At 46.9% G+C, this 17,301-nt stretch overlaps 1 protein-coding gene across 3 annotated transcripts in view; it reads left to right on the forward strand.

Moving 5' to 3' along the window:
- Positions 1-17,301, forward strand: part of mcu (mitochondrial calcium uniporter) — a 142,018-nt gene that overhangs the window by 108,779 nt on the left and 15,938 nt on the right. For all 3 annotated transcript variants that reach the window (XM_041176282.1, XM_041176284.1, XM_041176283.1), the window contains 3 exons: positions 1,879-1,951; positions 14,379-14,549; positions 16,325-16,429. In XM_041176282.1, the coding sequence (XP_041032216.1) occupies positions 1,879-1,951; positions 14,379-14,549; positions 16,325-16,429 (349 nt within the window). The remainder of the gene's footprint in view (positions 1-1,878; positions 1,952-14,378; positions 14,550-16,324; positions 16,430-17,301) is intronic.

The raw sequence follows: 17,301 nt of genomic DNA on the forward strand, positions 1-17,301 counted from the left end.
TCAGCACTGCCCCTCCGACAGTGCGGCAGTCCCTTGGTACTGCCCCTCTCATGGCACTCCCTCAGGACTGCCCCTCCAATGGCGTGGCACTCCCTCAGTACTGTGCCTCTGATAGCGTGGCACTCCCTCAGCACTGACCCTCCAACGGCGTTGAACTCCCCCAGCGCTGCCCCACCGACAGCGTTGAACTCCCTCAGCGCTGCCCCACCAACGGCGTTGAACTCCCTCAGCGCTGCCCCACCGACGGCGTTGAACTCCCTCAGCGCTGCCCCACCGACGGCGTTGAACTCCCTCAGCGCTGCCCCACCGACGGCGTTGAACTCCCTCAGCGCTGCCCCACCGACGGCATTGAACTCCCTCAGCGCTGCCCCTCTGACAGCGAGGCACTCCCTCAGCGCTGCCCCTCTGACAGCGAGGCACTCCCTCAGGGCTGCCCCTCTGACAGCGAGGCACTCTCTCAGGGCTGCCCCTCTGACAGCGAGGCACTCCCTCAGCGCTGCCCCTCTGACAGCGAGGCACTCTCTCAGGGCTGCCCCTCCGCTGGTGTGCCGCTCCCTCGGTACTGCCTCTCCGATGGCGCAGCGCTCCCTCAGTACTACAATGGGATGTCAGCCTATTCTGTACTTAAATCTCTGGAGTGGTTTTTGACCCTGCAGCCTTTCGACTTGGGTGAAAGTGCAAACAGTGGAGCCAGGCTGATTGTAATATTGCTCTCGAGTAATAAGTCAGGGCCCCAATGGATATTGTATCAATACCAGGCTCTCAGTAGACCTTTTTCTTGGGTTAATGACAAGAATTTTTTTGCCGTTGTTGTCATACATTTGACTGCTGAAATGTACAATGTCTTCATTTCCTGAACCCGGCCCCTCCCCACCAATGCTCGTTTTATGCTGGGCGCTCGTTAATCCCACATTCTTAGTCAGCTGCTGATTTGCTGCATTATCTTGATAATCGATGTGCATGATCAGCAGTATTCAGAGCAGGCTACTGATGTTTGAAGGAATAGTGGCTGAGGATGATTGGAACTCCACAGATGTTAAGGTCATACATTCCTCCCCGAGCAGAGAGAGTTTTAATTGCACAGATTTCTTAGCCGAGCCCAGAACTGGTCGGTGCATAATTTTCTTCTCTCTCAGCTTCTGCTTCTTCCTCAGCATCAACCCCCACCCCCCCCCCAACCTTCCCTGTTATCTTGTTGTAATATATAACATTCTCTCAGGGGACTTGACAGGGTAGCTGCTAAGAGGATGTTTTCCCTCCTGGGCGATTCTAGTTTAAAAATAAGGCGTTTCCCATATAAGGCAGAGATGTGGAGGAATTCTGTCCCAAGGGGTCGTTTATCTTTGGAATTCTCTTACCCGTGAGAGCAGTGGTGGCTGGGTCATTGAATATATTCAGGGCTGAGTTAAATAGATTTTTGATCCACAGAGGAGCCTGGGATTATGCAGCACAGTCAGGATAGTGGAGTTAAGGCCAAATCAGCTCAGATCTTATTGAATGGCAGGGCAGGCTCGATGGACCGAATGGCCTACTCTTACCTCTTATGCCCTTGTACCTTGTATCTCCTCAACAATCAAAGAGACGTGGGTTTATGTTTTAGGCGTTTTCATACCTCCCACTCTGAAACGAGACCCCGAGCCGTGGAAGGACTGGAGAGTCGGCAGGTCCTACCCTGTGTCCTTGTTTACGTTGCCCACAGCCTGTGATTATCCAACACTTCACCGGTGCTGCTGGGTGCCTGTTCTACGTTGCGTGAATCCGTTGTTAATTCACTCAGTGGATTCTTGGGGCTGGGTGTGATGAGGATCATGGTGTGTGCGCACAGTACGCTATGGGTAATCCTTCTTGCGCTAAAACCTCCTCTTCTTTGCTTTTCAGGTCTGCCAGAGATTCCCAGTATGGTACAGTCAACGAGTGTTGTACTGCTCCAGTAGCTTAGTGACCTCTAACGGTGAGTAATGCAAAACCCCTTGTGCCCCACAGCTGTGAGTTTGTTTCTCAAAGACCCTCAGTCGATTGTTTTGTGTGATTCAGAAAAGTGCTCAACCAAGTAGCGCCACCTAATGCTTCAGCAACAACCTGCTCAGACACAACACAAAGAAAGATTTGCAATTGTACAGCATTTTTCACAAGAGAGGCACAGGAACACGAGAGTTAGGAGCAGGAGTAGACTATTCAGCCCATCCAGCCTGCTCTGCCATTCAATACGACCACGGCTGATCTTGAGCTTCAACTCCATTTTCTTGCCCACTCCTCGTACCCCTTGGTCCCCTGAGAGACCAATAAAATCTGTCTGTCTCAGCCTTAAATATGTTCAACGCTGGAGCACCCACAACCCTCTGGGGGAGAGAATTCCAAAGATTCACAATCCTTCGAATGAAGACATTTCTCCTCATCTCAGTCATAAATGATCGGCCCCTTATCCTGAGATTGTGCCTTCATGTTTTAGATTCTCCGATCAGCCAAAGCGATCTCTCAGCGTCCTCCCTATCAAGTCCCTTCAGTTTTGATGAGTACTTTTCAATGAATGCATTTATAGTGAAGTCAGAATTGTGGCAGTTAATTTGCACACAGCAAGCTCCCGGAAACAGCAAAGTGGCAATGACTGGGTAGATCATCTCTTTTTTTGACATTGGTTTGGGGATAAATATTGGCCAGGACACCAGGGAAAACACCCTGCTCTTCTTTGGGAGAGCCCCCTGGAATATTTTACATCCACCTGAGAGGGCATATGCAGCCTCTGTTTAACATCCGAAAGATATCACCTTTGACAGTGCAGCGCTTCCTCAGTGCTGCACTGGAGTGTCAGCCTTGAGTTTTGCCCTCGGATCCTGGCGTGGGAATTGAACCTGGAATCTTGGGGCTCAGAGGCGAGCGTGTTCTACCCACAGCTTAATACCTCAACTGGCAGCAACAGCTTGCATTTATATCATCATCATCTTCAGTTCCCTGAACAAAGGCAGGTCCGACCCACAGCACATGACCTCCATCACAGGTAGGGCAGTGGGGGGTAGTTCCCAAATCCACCCCAGCCAGAATGGGAATCGAACCTCATGTTCTCAGAATTGAACCCTGTGCTCGAGGCACCAATCTGATCCATGCCAGCCATCCCCCTCCAAAGAGCCCGCAATGCTGTGGTAACATGCCTGCTGTAGCCTAAACTGAGGGTGGAGGCTCCAGTGTTCTTTGCATCATATAGCTGACCAGGAATACCTCCCGCTCTCACCGCCTGCCATTGACGTGTGTCGGGAGGATTTGCAGATCGATAGCAACCTGTTTGGCCTGATTATGAACTCACCTTCCTTGGGTATCAATTTTCCAGGGTGGGGCTCGAACCCAGACCTCCTGGCTCAGAGGTAGGGATGCGACCCACTGGGCCATGTTATGACGTGGCAGATGAGGTGTGCCAGCTGGATCAAATCCACGAGGGAAACTTGATCACGTGGTCACAACTGTTTTGCAATTTGTATTTTATTTCGAGATGCATGCCCTGAATTCAGAAGTAATAAGACAACCACGACTTAAGATGTTTTTAGAAACCGAAATTAAACATTTATTGACAGAAGAAAAGATTTCAAGCACATACATAGGCCTACAAATTACTACTATAATAAACTCCTAAAACCCCTAATTAAGCCGGCTCCCCGTTACACCTCCGTTAAGGCAACAGTAAATAGATTTAAACAGACCCAGGCAAAGCAACACAAAGCAACCCTGGACAGTGATATTCAAAGTGAATTTTCTTAGCTTCGGTTTCTATAGACAGCTACTTGATGCACAGAGGCTGGAGGCTTTTCACAGTTGTTAGACCTTAGAATGCCTTCTCTCCTCTGACACACAGCCTCATCTCCTTTATACATGTTTCTCCCTTTTTAATGCAAATTCCATTGTTCCAATATGCCTTTGGAACTTTACCTTTCTCATGATACAAATCTTTTCACAGTACTAATTTTATCAGTAACCTTTGGGAGAAATAAACGCACTGTTTGGCTTAGTGCCTTCTGGCTTGATGTAATATCTTACCATCTTTTTGAAATTCAAACTAACGTAATTTATCTAAAAATACAAATTTTCCTTGCACCTCACATTCTAAAACGTCAGCCATGTTTACACATTTAGTATTTCAAACCTAGCTTCTTTCTGATAACTCGAAGCCTCCAGACCAGCTGTCTCCAATTCAATTAAATCTCTCTCTCTCACTCTCTCACACACACACACACACACACACACACACACACACACACACACACACACACACACACACACACAAACTATTCAAACCTCACTATTAACCCTCTTTTTCAGTTAATCACAATAATATTATGAGAATTATTATATTTTTATGACAGTCACAAGACCTGGCATTTATGCAGCGCCTTAATAGAGCAAAAGGCATTTTATCAGAGTGTAATCAGGCACAAAATTGACACAAAGGTGGAGGTTGTACATTAGACGTAGACTTTAAGCAAAGTCGCGAGGGAGGAGAGAGAAGCAGAAAGATTTAAGAAGGAAATGCGGGGCCAGAGGCCTCAATAGCTGAAGGCACGGCCATCAGTGCTGAATCTAAAGGAGTTTGCGATGTAGAAGCCAGAGCTGAGGGCTGTAGGGCTGGAAGAAGTTAGAGAGATAGGGAGGGCTGAGGCCATGGAGGGGTTTGAATACCATCCCTCTTGTGTTTAGTTCATTCGTGCTGTTTTCCTCCTCCCCCCATTATTTGACCCCGTCCTTGACGCATTGCTTCCATCGTATCATACTTGAGAGAATTCTAGCTTGGTTGTGTTCACAGAAGCAGGACAAGGCCATTGAGCTCCCCTGAGTTTTCTCTGCCGTTTAATTAGATTGTGGCTGATCTGTACCTTTAACTGCTGCTGCCACCCCCCCCAATCCCCGTCCCTCAGGCTCCTTCCCAAAATTCCTCGGTCCTGCCACCTCGTGGGATTTAGGAACCCGATTCAACTCTTTGATCATCATTTTGCTGCCCTCCTCATACCCTCTGCCCACTGAAGCTGCTGCTCAGTAGCCTGCAGATCTGCAGATGAGGAGCACTTGAGGAAGGAGGTAAGTTGCTCAGACTCCAGCACAATCTGATCATAAATGACCAGCTCAGTAATCAGAAACCAAAGGGAGCCTCCTTTGCAGATAATCCCACATCCATCCACAGTGTTGCAAGATGCCTGAGTTTTTTTACGATATTTCACATGCTGTCAGTAAACTGTCTGAACTGAGAGGCCAGCGAATGAAGATGGATTTACCTCAGCACCAATTCTCATGGCTCCTCTGATTTGTATGTGGTTGGAGGAGCAGGCAATTGATTTCTGCCTTAATTTATCGCAGACTGCCTGATGAGTTCGCCTGGTGATTTCACATCACCTCTCCCCACTTACAGCACCTGGCACTCCTATTACTGCAGCCTGTCCTCTGTAGGATAACAGACCACCTCCTCTTCTTTTTTTTTGTATAAAAGCATTGGAAATTTACAGCCCAGGCTGAGGTTATTCTGTACTAACTCAGAAGGTTCTGGTTTCAAGTGCCACTCTAGAGCTTTAAGGGCAAAATCTTGGCCGATGCACCAGTGCAGTACTGAAGGAGTGCTGCACTGTCGGAGGTGCCACCTTCCAGATGAGATGGCAAAGTGATCCCTGTTTGCCCCTGCAAATGGACCTAAAAGATCCCATGGCACTATTTTCAAGAGGAGCAGGGGAGATCTCCCTGGTGTCCTGGCCAATGTTTATCCATCGACCAAACCACTGGACACAAACTACCTGGTCCTTATTATGTTGCTGTTTGTGGTATCTATCTGTGCACAAATTGGCTGCTGTGTATCCTATGCTGCAGCAGTGGCTAGCTTCAGATATATTCGAGTGGCTGTAGAGCTATTTTTGGGACATCCTGAGATGGCAGAAGGCACTGTACAAATGCAAGTCATTTGCTTCCTCCTTTATGTACACTAACCCATCTCCCATGGCATTGCACATTGTGGAAGGAATACATGTAACTTTTAGTGATGGAGTCCAGACAAGGATAATGTGCTCAGTTGAGTTTGCGGATAATTGGACCAAGTGGGCAGATGTAATCAGTCCCTATCTGAAAGGCAACCATTGATAATTGCATTATTAATTCCTATATGCACATTTATAGTGGAAATTGGAGTGACAAACTGGTCATCGGCAGGCTTGAAGGGCTGAATGGCCTATCCCTGCTCCTATTTCCTATGTTGTAATTGCACTGTCCTGCCATAGGCTCCTCTACTGACAAGAGGATGTAATTACAGAGCAGTTGCTGTTAAAAATGCAGGCATTTGGGGAATGCGTCCATATGGAGAGAGATTAATGAGCAATAACTTCTAAAATCCAAATCGCAAAGCGGTTTCAGTGCTTGAAATTGGGATTGTCCATTGGTCGGAATTTGGAACCAAGTGGCATGGCACATCTTAAAAAAAAAATCTGAAAATTTCAGGGAATAGTGAAAATGTAGTGAATACTCTTCACATTGGCTTGTTTCAGATTGCTGACCATGAATTCCACCAACTCTGTTTCAGCTTCTCCACATCTGTTTCAACTTTCATGGACCCAGAGGTTTGGGAGTAGTCTTTTCTTTGCTCCACTCCCTAACTGAAGGAAACGCCCTAACTCAGCACCAAATCAGTTCCTAAATTCCCCTTAATGGCCAACGTGAATAACGTGTGTAAGCTCCTCCAGATCCTACAATGCTCCAAGATCTCTGCTCCCCTCCAAATCCGACTTTTGCTCAACCTTGATTTTCATCTTTGCCGTTGATGGTGTGAATTCAGCTGCCTAGGCCCTCTTGAGCTGCCTCGCTTAACTCTCTCCTCCTTTTAAGATACTTCTTACCCACCTCTTTGACCAAGCATTTAGTCATCTGCCCTAATACGTTTCTATGTGGCTCAGTGTTAAATTAGCCTGATATTGCTCCTGTGAGGCACCTTGAATGTTATATAAATACAAGTATACAGGTTGTTAATAGGAACGTTCATTTAAGTGATATCCCAAAGACAGTAGTTTGGGCATTCCAGCTTCCAGACGTTTGTAACTTGTTCTATTTTTTTTCTTCCTTCGTTCGTGGAATGTGGACGCCGCTGACCAGGCCGGCATTTGTTGCCCATCCCTAATTGCCCTGGACGGCAGTTAAGAATCATGATCATATTGAATGGCGGAGCAAGCGCGAAGAGCCAAATGGCCTATACCTGCTCCGATTTTCCTTGTTTCTAAGAGTTAACCACGTTGCTGTGGGTCTGGAGTCGTGTGTAGGCCAGACCGGATAAGGAAGGCAGATTTCCTTCTTGAAAGGGCATTAGCGAACCAGATGGGTTTTACAACGATGATATTTTCATGGTCACCCTTACTTTCAATTCCAGATTTTATTCATTAAGCTTAAATTCCACCAGCCGCCATGATGGGATTTGAACCCGTGTCTCCTGAGCATTAACCTGGGCCTCTGGATTACTAGTCCAATGACATCACCACTACACCGCTGTCTTCCCCAGATGGCGGATGTCACAGAATGGGAGGAATTATGGGTTTGGAAAGCCGATGCCTGTTGGCTCTGACTCGCCCTGGGACCTGCTGGGATGCTATAAGAAACCAGACGCTTTCCTCGGAGTGGGGGTGACCGGGAGAAAATGGTGTGGGGACACAGTGTGGAGTCTATCCGGCGGTTCTCTCACGTCTGATGACCAAATCTACATAAAGGAGGACCGGAAGTTATCCATTTTACTGCTCCAGCTGACAGGGTTCGTTGCCAAGTTCAGCGGACTAGAAATATTTCTTTCCCTCCCAGCCAGGCTGTGTGGAGTGCTCCTCAAAGCGACGTTTACACAGACTGAGGGCCTGTTCATAGCTACTTTCATCACAGTATCTGGTATCTATTGCAAACGTTGCTGTAATATTTATGTTGAGCTATAGCTGGTTTCTGTCATTTCTGCCAGCAACTGGAGGGTTTCTCCCTTGCCTAAAGCTAGAAATAGCGGAGTCCAAAGGAACTTGGGGGTCCTCTTTTTTAATTCTTTCACAAGATGTGGGCGTTGCTTGACTAGGCCAGCATATGTTCCCCATCCTAATTGCCCTTGAAGATGGTGGTGAGCCGCCGCCTTGAACCACTGCAGTCCATGTGGTGCAGGCACACCCACGGTGCTGTTAGTCAGTAAGTTCCAGGATCACTCCCAATGACGATGAAGGAACAAAGATATATTTCCAAGTCAGAGTGGTTTGTGGCTTGGAGGGAAACTACCAGGTGATGGTGTTCCCATGTGTCTGCTGCCTTTTCCCTTCTGTGATTTGCAAAAGAAACAAACGTGATGTGAGAAAAAAACTTTTTCACACGATGAGTGGTTCGGGTCTGGAAAGCAACTAGCTGGAAGTGTGGTGGAGGCAGGTTCAATCGGGGTATTCAAGAGAGCATTAGATGATTATTTGAATGGCAACAATGTGCAAGGGTACGGGGAAAAGGCAGGGCAATGGCTCTAGGTCATGTTGCTCAATTGGAGAGCCGGTGCAGACATGATGGGCCGATTGGCCTCTTCCTGTGCCATTAAGATTCTGCGGTGCTCTGTGATTCTAAATGGTAGAGATCTTGGGTTTGGAAGGTACTGTCAAAGGAGCCGTGGTGAGTTGTTGCAGTGCATCTTGTAGATGAAGCACTCTGCTGCCACTGAGAGTTGGTGGTGACTGGAGTGAATGTTTATTGTGGATGGGGTGCCAATCAAGTGGGCTGCTTTGTCCTGAATGGTGTCAAGCTTCTTTAATGTTGTTGGAGCTGCACTCACCCAGACAAGTGGAGAGTATTCCAACATACTCTTGACTTTTACCCCTTGTAGATGGTGAACAGGCTTTGGGGAGTCAGGAAGTGAGTTATTTGCCACAGAACTCCCAGCCTCTAACCTGCTCTTGTAGTCATGTACATTGTTAAACTGTCAGACCAGCAACGAAAATAATCAAAAAGGCTAATGGAATGCAGGCCTTCATGTCTAGAGGATTAACATCCAAGGGGTTAGAAACCATGCTTCAGTTATACAAAGCCCTGCTTAGACTATACCTGGAGCTCTGAGCATTGCACCTTAGATAGGATGCAATTGGCCTTGGAGGGAGTGCAGACTAGTTTGCCAGAATGGTATCTGAACTCCAATTGGTTAAATTGTAAGATTATACAAACTAGGGTTGTGTTTTGGGGAATTTAGGAAGTTAAAAGATGATTTGATTTTCAGGATAAGGGGAACTGATGGGAACAGCTGGAGAAAAGCTGTTTCCACTGATTGGGGAGCCTAGGATGAGGAGACACAATCTAAAACTAGAGCCAAACTTTTCAAGCGTTAAGTTTTGAAATACTTTTATATGCAATGGGTGGTGGAAGTTTAGAACTCTCTCCCAGGAACAGTGGCAACAGTGTGTACCATCTCTCTCGATGCACGGCAGAAACTCACCAAAGCTCTTGAGACAGCACCTTCCAAACCCATGACCACTACCATCTAGAAGGACAAGGGTAGTAGATACATGGGAGCACCACCCCCAAGAAGTTCCCCTGCAAGCCATTCACCATCCTGATTTGGAAATATATCGCCACTCCTTCATTGTCGTTGGGTCAAAATCCTGGAACCCTCTCCCTAACAGCACTCGTGGGTGTACCTACACCACAGAGACTCAGTGGTTCAAAAAAGGCAGCTCACCACCATCTTCTCAAGGGCAATTAGGGATGGGCAATAAATGCTGGCCCAGCCAGCGATGCCCACACCCAGTAAATAAAAAAGAACAACTGACAGTTGACATTGGATCATTAAATCTATGATTGATAGGTTTTATTAAGGGATATGGGGCAGAGGCGAGTATATGAAGTTAGGTTCCAGATTATCCATGATTCCATTGAATGGCATGGAGCAGGCTCGAGGGCTGAATGGGCACCTTTTTCCAAGCAGTGGGTCTCGTCAGCCTCTTCAGAGCTCGCTCTTGTCATTATGGAGGGAAAACAGAATTAAGCTTTTTGACCCTACCATGGGAAACCTTGTTTTAAATGGCGTCAGAGATTAAGGCAGCAACAATTGCAGAAATGGGAGTGCAGGAGGGATATCTGCTTGGTGATTTCTCCAGGGTCCTGATTAAAGGGCGAATGTTTTGCAACCAAGAGACATTCTCCACTGTTTTCACTGTTGTTGTGGTCGAGGTGGACGATAAACTGGAGCTTGAAACCTTGCAATTGTTAATTTTATAATAAAGGCTGTGAAGGAGGGCAGGAAGTGGTCGCATTTGGACACTTGGATTTGGAAGATGGGAATACAACCCCCACCCCAATCCCCCAACACACACACATACAGTCTAGAAGTCAACCATGGGTTGATCGGTTTAGATGAGGAGGTAGCCATTGGCATGGCAACAATGGGATTTGCCATGTGGTCGAGGTGGGTGCTGGTTCATGGGTGCCCTGAGTCATGGTTATGCCGTGTGAGTGTAACCAAGTAGAGTTTGGGCATCACTCTGAAACAGGGCGGGAAGGTGGCCTCTGCCTCACTGGTGCCAGCTAGCAGCCAGCTGGAATCCTGGGAGTGTGGCTTTGCCCCATTGTATAGCAACAGCTCTCCTGCTGTAATCCAAACTGGGACCCTCAGGATCAGGCTAGGGCTCTCTCAGTTTTGAACAAGTTGACTTTTCAATCTGAGATCTCTGCCACCGGGGAGGGGTGGAGAGGCAGATATTCCAATTTAAACGACACTCCCACAGTTTATTTGCATCATAAATGTGACCAGAATTTATTGTGGTTCGACAGCATCAATGGGGAACCTGTTTCATTTTCACTCTTGTGTCCTTTCACACCTTTGCCCAGTGATCCTGATCTGATCACTCTGCTCAGTGATGGCATGAGCTGGGAGCACAGCCTTGTGCATACTGGCCTTTCGACTACTGCCTCAAGCAGGGAGAAAAGTGTTGTTACACGTATTGAAGTTATGTAAAATGCATCAGATGCAGTCAGCTGCTTGCCATGTCCTGAAAGAGGTGCAGCTTGGAGAGAAGCCAAGTCCCTGTCTGAAGAAGTGAAGCTTTGCTAAGGGCCTGTGACAGGAAGACTGCCAGACTGCGCCTGCATATTCATGCTCAGTGTGGGATTCAGCTTGGTGCCTGTCCTCTGGAGATGGGTTGGAGCAGGGCGACCATCTTTTAATGTGTTTGATAGGTTTGGGCTGCTGAGCTGCCATCTATGTAAAGCACAAAGCTCCCAACGTTCTCCCAAAACCAGGCTGCCTGGCTGTAATATTTTCTAAAAATGTTTGTTATTGGCTGTAGGCATCGCTGACTAGGCCAGTTTTGTTGCCCTTTCCTCATTGCCCTTGAAAAGGTGGTGGTGAACTGCCTTTGTGAGCTGCTGCAGTCCACCTAGTGCGGGTAACACCCGCAGTGCTAGCGTTTAGGTACTACCTGAGGGGCTTTTTTAAAATACATTTATGGGATGTGGGATTCGCTGGCTAGGCCAACATTTATTGCCCATCCCTAATTGCCCTTGAGAAGGTGGTGGTGAGCTGCCGCCTTGAACTGCTGAATGGCTTGCGGGGCCATTTCAGAGAGCAGTTAAGAGTCAGCCTCGTTGCTGTGGGTCTGGAGTCACATGTAGGCCAGATCAGGTAAGAATGGCAGATTTCCTTCCCTAGGGGCACTAGTGAAGCAGCTGGGTCTTTACGACAATCGATGATAGTTTCATGGTCACCATTACTGAGAATAGCTTTATATTCCCCATTTTATTAATTGGCTGAGGGAAAACTGTGGGTCAGGACATTCAGATTAGACTGCTCATCTTCTATTTATTCCATAGGACATTGAACAGTCAGTTGGAATGGCAGACGGGGCCTCAGTTTAACAACACAGCTATGGCTGAAGAAAGTTTTTCTTCAATATCTATAACTATCCATCCATCCATCCAGCCTATCTGCCTGGGATAAGCTGTGTTTTAGTTTGGCAATAAGCAACTTCAAGATCCATAGGCCTAGAAGATCTCTTCAGACCGTCTGCTCGAGCTGGCTGCCAATTGGCTCAATGGGATTCAGCGCTCCCGAATGCCAATCTCAAGAGTTGAACCAAAATGGAAGACGAATATTAGTTGGGTTTGGCTCCTGGTGTCTCCAGAACCTTCTAATTTGCTTTGAGTGCTAGAATTGGCTACCAGGCAATGTGCTGGTGGGTGTATCTGAGTCACTTTTCCCTCATAAGATTGATGGTGGGATGCCATTAGGTTCATTCCAGATGAACCATCCGGAAAGAACCAACAGCCCACTGCCGCACCCCCACAGTCATTCCTCTGATCACTGCCAATCTGCTTACTCTTCGATCGCCAGTAGGATCTGCCAGGCTGCCCCACTCTGGCCGTGGTGTCTCATTCAGTTGTACAGTGTTGTGCAGCAGGTCAGATGCACTGAACAGGATTGACTGACAGTCGTTTGGTTGTACAGAACTTGCACATTGCTGAAGAGAGAGGCACGTTGCTGAAGCTTTTCGTCTTGCACTCATCAGAACATGTGCAAGAATGCCAAATTTCAAACGATCACAGCAGTTTGAACTACAGGAGAAGAGGATGCTGATTAGTTGGCAAGTCAACTCTCGCCAAGGCATTGCCATGGAGAAAGCAATGAGAAACAGTAGGATCCCCAAGCTCCCGGGTAATTCAAAAAAGGTGCAAGGCTTGAATATATTGTTTTCGTTTGCAAAGAACGGGTTCCTGTGTGTGAATGTGTGTCGCTTCTATCGAGTGTAAAGGAGCTACATTACAAGTTCAACTCATTACCTTAAATCGGTTGTCAGTGTAGCCAATAGCACACTCAGGATTGTTCAGCCAATGCTGTCCAATCGCAGAATCACATCTAATAGTAGACTTTGCTTTGAAATTTGGGCTTCAGCAACATGCCTCTTGTCTCAGGATTCACTGACCATTGTCATGGTCACATTGTGCAGGCATCTCGAATTGCAAGATCCTAGACACAAAGGACGGGATTTAACCCCTTCACAGCGGGAGCGATGGCAGTCAGGCTCACTGAGTTGAGGGGGAGGCCCCGCGTCAGTCTCCCGATGGTGGCAAAACCTCCTCGATTTAAGTTGGAGGGCGGAAGGGACTGATGCAGGATTCCTGACCAGTGGGATGTTGATTAGGATCACTATTGAGCCAATTGACACCCATTACCCCGAGCCCAACACAATGTGGCTTAGGGATCAAATGGTTAAGCCGCATGGGTCACGCAGCTAAACCTGTTGGGTTTGTCAGTGGCTCCCTGGGCAGAGAGGCATTGAAAGCCATATCTCTGTCCTTGCCTCCAATCCCTCCCCCCCACCTCCCCAGCCCCAAATACACCTTCCCTGCGTCCCCTATCTCACCTTCACTCACCTGTAGCCCCTCCACGATCCTGGGCCTCGTGTGGGTGCAGTGCCATCAGCAGCTGCTGCTCTCATTGGTCCAGCCTCTGGACCTCCGCCACCTGGAACCTCAGACATGGGGAAGACCTGACAACGGCCAATTGTGGGCACTTGATTCCATTGAGGCTTTTCCACCGGTAGGTGAGATTTCTGTGGGCCTGACAAAACCCCCGCCACTTGCACGATAGAGCAAATGTTTGTCCGGCTTCCCACTGTCTCTCCAGGAGATGTTGGGGACCAAATCTCTTCTCTAGCAGGTGGTTTATTTACTTCCCCCAGCTGACCTTTCCACCTTTCTCCATCACTCCATCCCCACTTCCCTTTCTGCACTGATGACACAAATCCACCAGGCCCAGGGTGTTTGAACCAACCTGGTTGACTTACCCAACATTTCTTCCCTATTGCTTTCATGTTGGTGCCTATCCCTTGGATTAATGCCACGACATTTCGGAGTAAATCACTGTAACAGATTGGTGTCGAAAACTTATGATCTGATCGCGCAAACATCAATGCGATGAGTCAGGCTGGAGGGGCCGAATGGCCTACTCCTCTTATTTTTGTGCTTTCGAGTTGTCAACAACAACAATTTGCATTTATATAGCGTGCTTAATGTAATAAAACAGCCCAAGGTGCTTCACAGGAGCGTTATTAGCACAGGTAACCAAAACGTTGATCTGGGAGATGGGTTTTCAGGGCAGGTCAGAGCAGGAGGAGAGAGACGGAGAGGCTTAGGGCCCAGGCAGCTGAAGGCACAACCAGTGGTGAAGCGATTAAAACTGGGGATGCACAAGAAGCCGGAATTGGAGGGATGTGGGGCTGGAGGAGATGACAGAGACAGGGAAGGGGGCGAGAACATGGAGGCTAAGTTGAATTGGTGTCTTCCTGAGAAGGTATTCTTCAGCACAACCTTGCCCTAACTGAATGAATGAATCCTCACTCTGTGTTCATTCTTTCTCTCTCTTTCCCCCTCTCTTGGTGCAGATGTAAATGTTGTTTACCAGAACGGGTTACCCGTGCTCTCCTTGAACCTACCATCGCGGCGAGAGCGTTGCCAGTTCACCCTCCGGCCCATCTCCGACTCGGTAGGCGTCTTCCTAAAGCAGCTGCAGGCAGAGGATAAAGGCATCGATCGAGTCGCCATCTACACCCCAGGTACTGTATGTAGACTTGGAACCGAGCCTGCACACTGATTTAATCCGGGGAGTGGGGGGTGGGGGGCAAAAATAGTCATTGAGGAACATATTATTGAACCTTTGCTAAATTCAAGTTAGAACTCAAATCTTCATTCACAGATGTTAATTGGAAAATCTAACCCTTGCTCAAGATGGAAGCTAAATTTCAAGATGAAGAATTAGAGTCAAGTTTCAAATGCAAAGCAGCACCAGAGTTATAGCAAGACCTGGTCAGTAGTTCACCATTTAGTGGAACAGGCGTTGAAAATTGAAATCGACAATACACACAGCCCCTGTTTCCATCATTAATTCTTTCTCAGCCTATCTTGTAGCCTCGTGAGTGATGTGAAAAGTGAAACAGCCGCCAGAACTCTGTAATATCTGGGAAAGCTCCTGAAAACAAGGAACAAAAAAAAAATAAAGAGGAGGAATAGAAAAACAGACTAAGATTTGGGAAGGCAAAAAATTCGAACGGAAACTGGGTCTCAGTTTCTTACAAAAATGATCCCGAAAAGAAAATTAAGACTTGAAGTGAAGCTAAAACTAAAATGAAGACTTTCCAGGAACAGACAACCTGCAACCCCTCCCACCAGTTTAAGCTTGCTGCTTCAGGATTCAGTGGACAGTGAGCAATGATGTTGACTTCCCATTTGTTAAATGCTGCTGTAATGTAAAGGTGTTCGGCAGAGCAAGGGTCAACACGTGGGACTGGCGAATATCACCACCCACGGTATGATGCATAGAGTCATATGGTAATAGATAGAGAGAACAGTCTAGAGTGAACACTCTGGAACCAGCCTGCATGGAGGTAACAGTACCATGCATGATAGTAACCTGGGATCTGTAAATAGTTAAAGATCGATAATAAAGGGTTTATGTTTGAATATTTAAGTCCCAAGGTCTTGTCATTGGGACATCTAACACACTCGTATTACAACAAATGCCATCACTAAGCTACTGCGGAAAATGCTATGGAAATTTGACGTCAGTATTTCTGATGAGACCTATAGCTCATCTGATAAATTTACTAACTTCAGTTCCTAGTTCCCTTGCACTTTCCTCCAGGGCCCTGTTGGCACCCAGTTCCAGAGTTGTTCTGCAAATTTTGGCAATTGAACACAACATGAAATAGGAGCAGGGGTAGACTATTGAGCCCCTTGAGCCTCCTCCGTCATTCAGTGCGACCATTGCTGATCTTCTGCCTCAACTCCACATTCCTGCCTGCTCCCCACATCCCCTCGATTTGCTTGCGACCCCAAAAATCTGTCAATCTCAGCCTTGAGTACACTCAACAAAGAAGCATCCACAACCTTCTGGGATAGAAATTCCAAAGGCTCACAACACTCTGAGTGAAGAAATTTCTCCTCACCTTGGTCATAAATGATCAAACCCTTATCCTGAGACTGTGCCCCCTGCGTTCAAGGTTCCCCGACCAATGGAAACAATCTCTTTGTCTCCCCAATCAGAATTTTATATGATTCAATTAAATGACCTCTCATTCTTCTAAATCCCAGAGGATATAGGCCCAATTTATTGAGCAGGGATTAACTCTCACCCCTGTGGGTACTGTTGTTATAGGGTGAGTGACAGATGGTTCAGATCTCATTTACAAGAGTTGAAATGAACAAGTGGTGTGATTGGCATTGTAGATGGATAGGATGGTGTTGATGGAAGGTCTACTTTGGTTGGTAGTTGTGCTGCCACTGGTGTCTGTTTGCTCTGATTACTCTGTATTGTTCCTCCCCACCCCCACAGATGGAATTCGAATAGCTGCATCAACAGGAATCGACATTCTGCTTCTAGATGACTTCAACTTGGTGATAAATGATGTAACGCACCATGTGCAGCCACCAAAGAGAGGTATAATAACTGAGTCAGCACATCCTACAAGTGACAATCTGCATTTAACCCAGTCTCAATCAACAGTAGTTTCTGCAGAATTTCTTGTTGCTGTGTTGTTTTGATCCTAACTCGCACCAAGCCTCCTTCACCCTTGTGTCTGCTGACTGATATTGGTCCTCCGATCAAGCAACAGTCCTTTTTAAACTCTGATCCTTGTTTTCAAATCCCTCCATGACCTCACCCCTCCCTATGTCTGTAACCTCCTTCAGCTCACAGCCCTCTGAGGTATCTATGCACTCCTCCAATTCTGGCCTCTTGCGCAACCACTGGTTTTTAATCACCCCACCATTTGTGGACATGTCTTCAGCTGTCTAGGCTCTGGAATTCCCTCCTTCAACCCCTCTACTTCTTTCTCCTCCTTTAAAGAGCCTCCTTAAAACCTCTTTGACCAAGCTTTTGGTTGCCTGTCTTAATATCGCCAGTTCAGCTCAGTGTCATGTTTTGCCTTATAACGTTACTGTGAAGCACCTTGAGACATTTTACTACATTAAGGGTACTATGTAAAGGCAGTTGGTTGTTCCTGTCTTTTCTCTAGGTTTAGACAGCAGCAACAACTTGCTTTTGTATAGGGCCTTCTGTCTAGTAAAATGTCTCTAGATGTGTTATGGCATTGCCGATAGTAAATGCTGAGCTGTTCAAATCCTGAAGGGAAACTTGAGACAACTGCCACAACTTGTTTTACAATTTGTATAAATTTCGAGATGCGTGCCTTGAATTCAGTAGCAATAAGACCACCAAGTCTTGTAGGTTTTTACAAAACTAGATTAAACATTTATTAATAAGAGAAATGATTTTAAACACATACATAGATCTACAAATTACTACTATGT

Source organism: Carcharodon carcharias, chromosome 28 (assembly GCF_017639515.1).
Source record: "Carcharodon carcharias isolate sCarCar2 chromosome 28, sCarCar2.pri, whole genome shotgun sequence".
Classification (NCBI taxonomy): domain Eukaryota; kingdom Metazoa; phylum Chordata; class Chondrichthyes; order Lamniformes; family Lamnidae; genus Carcharodon; species Carcharodon carcharias.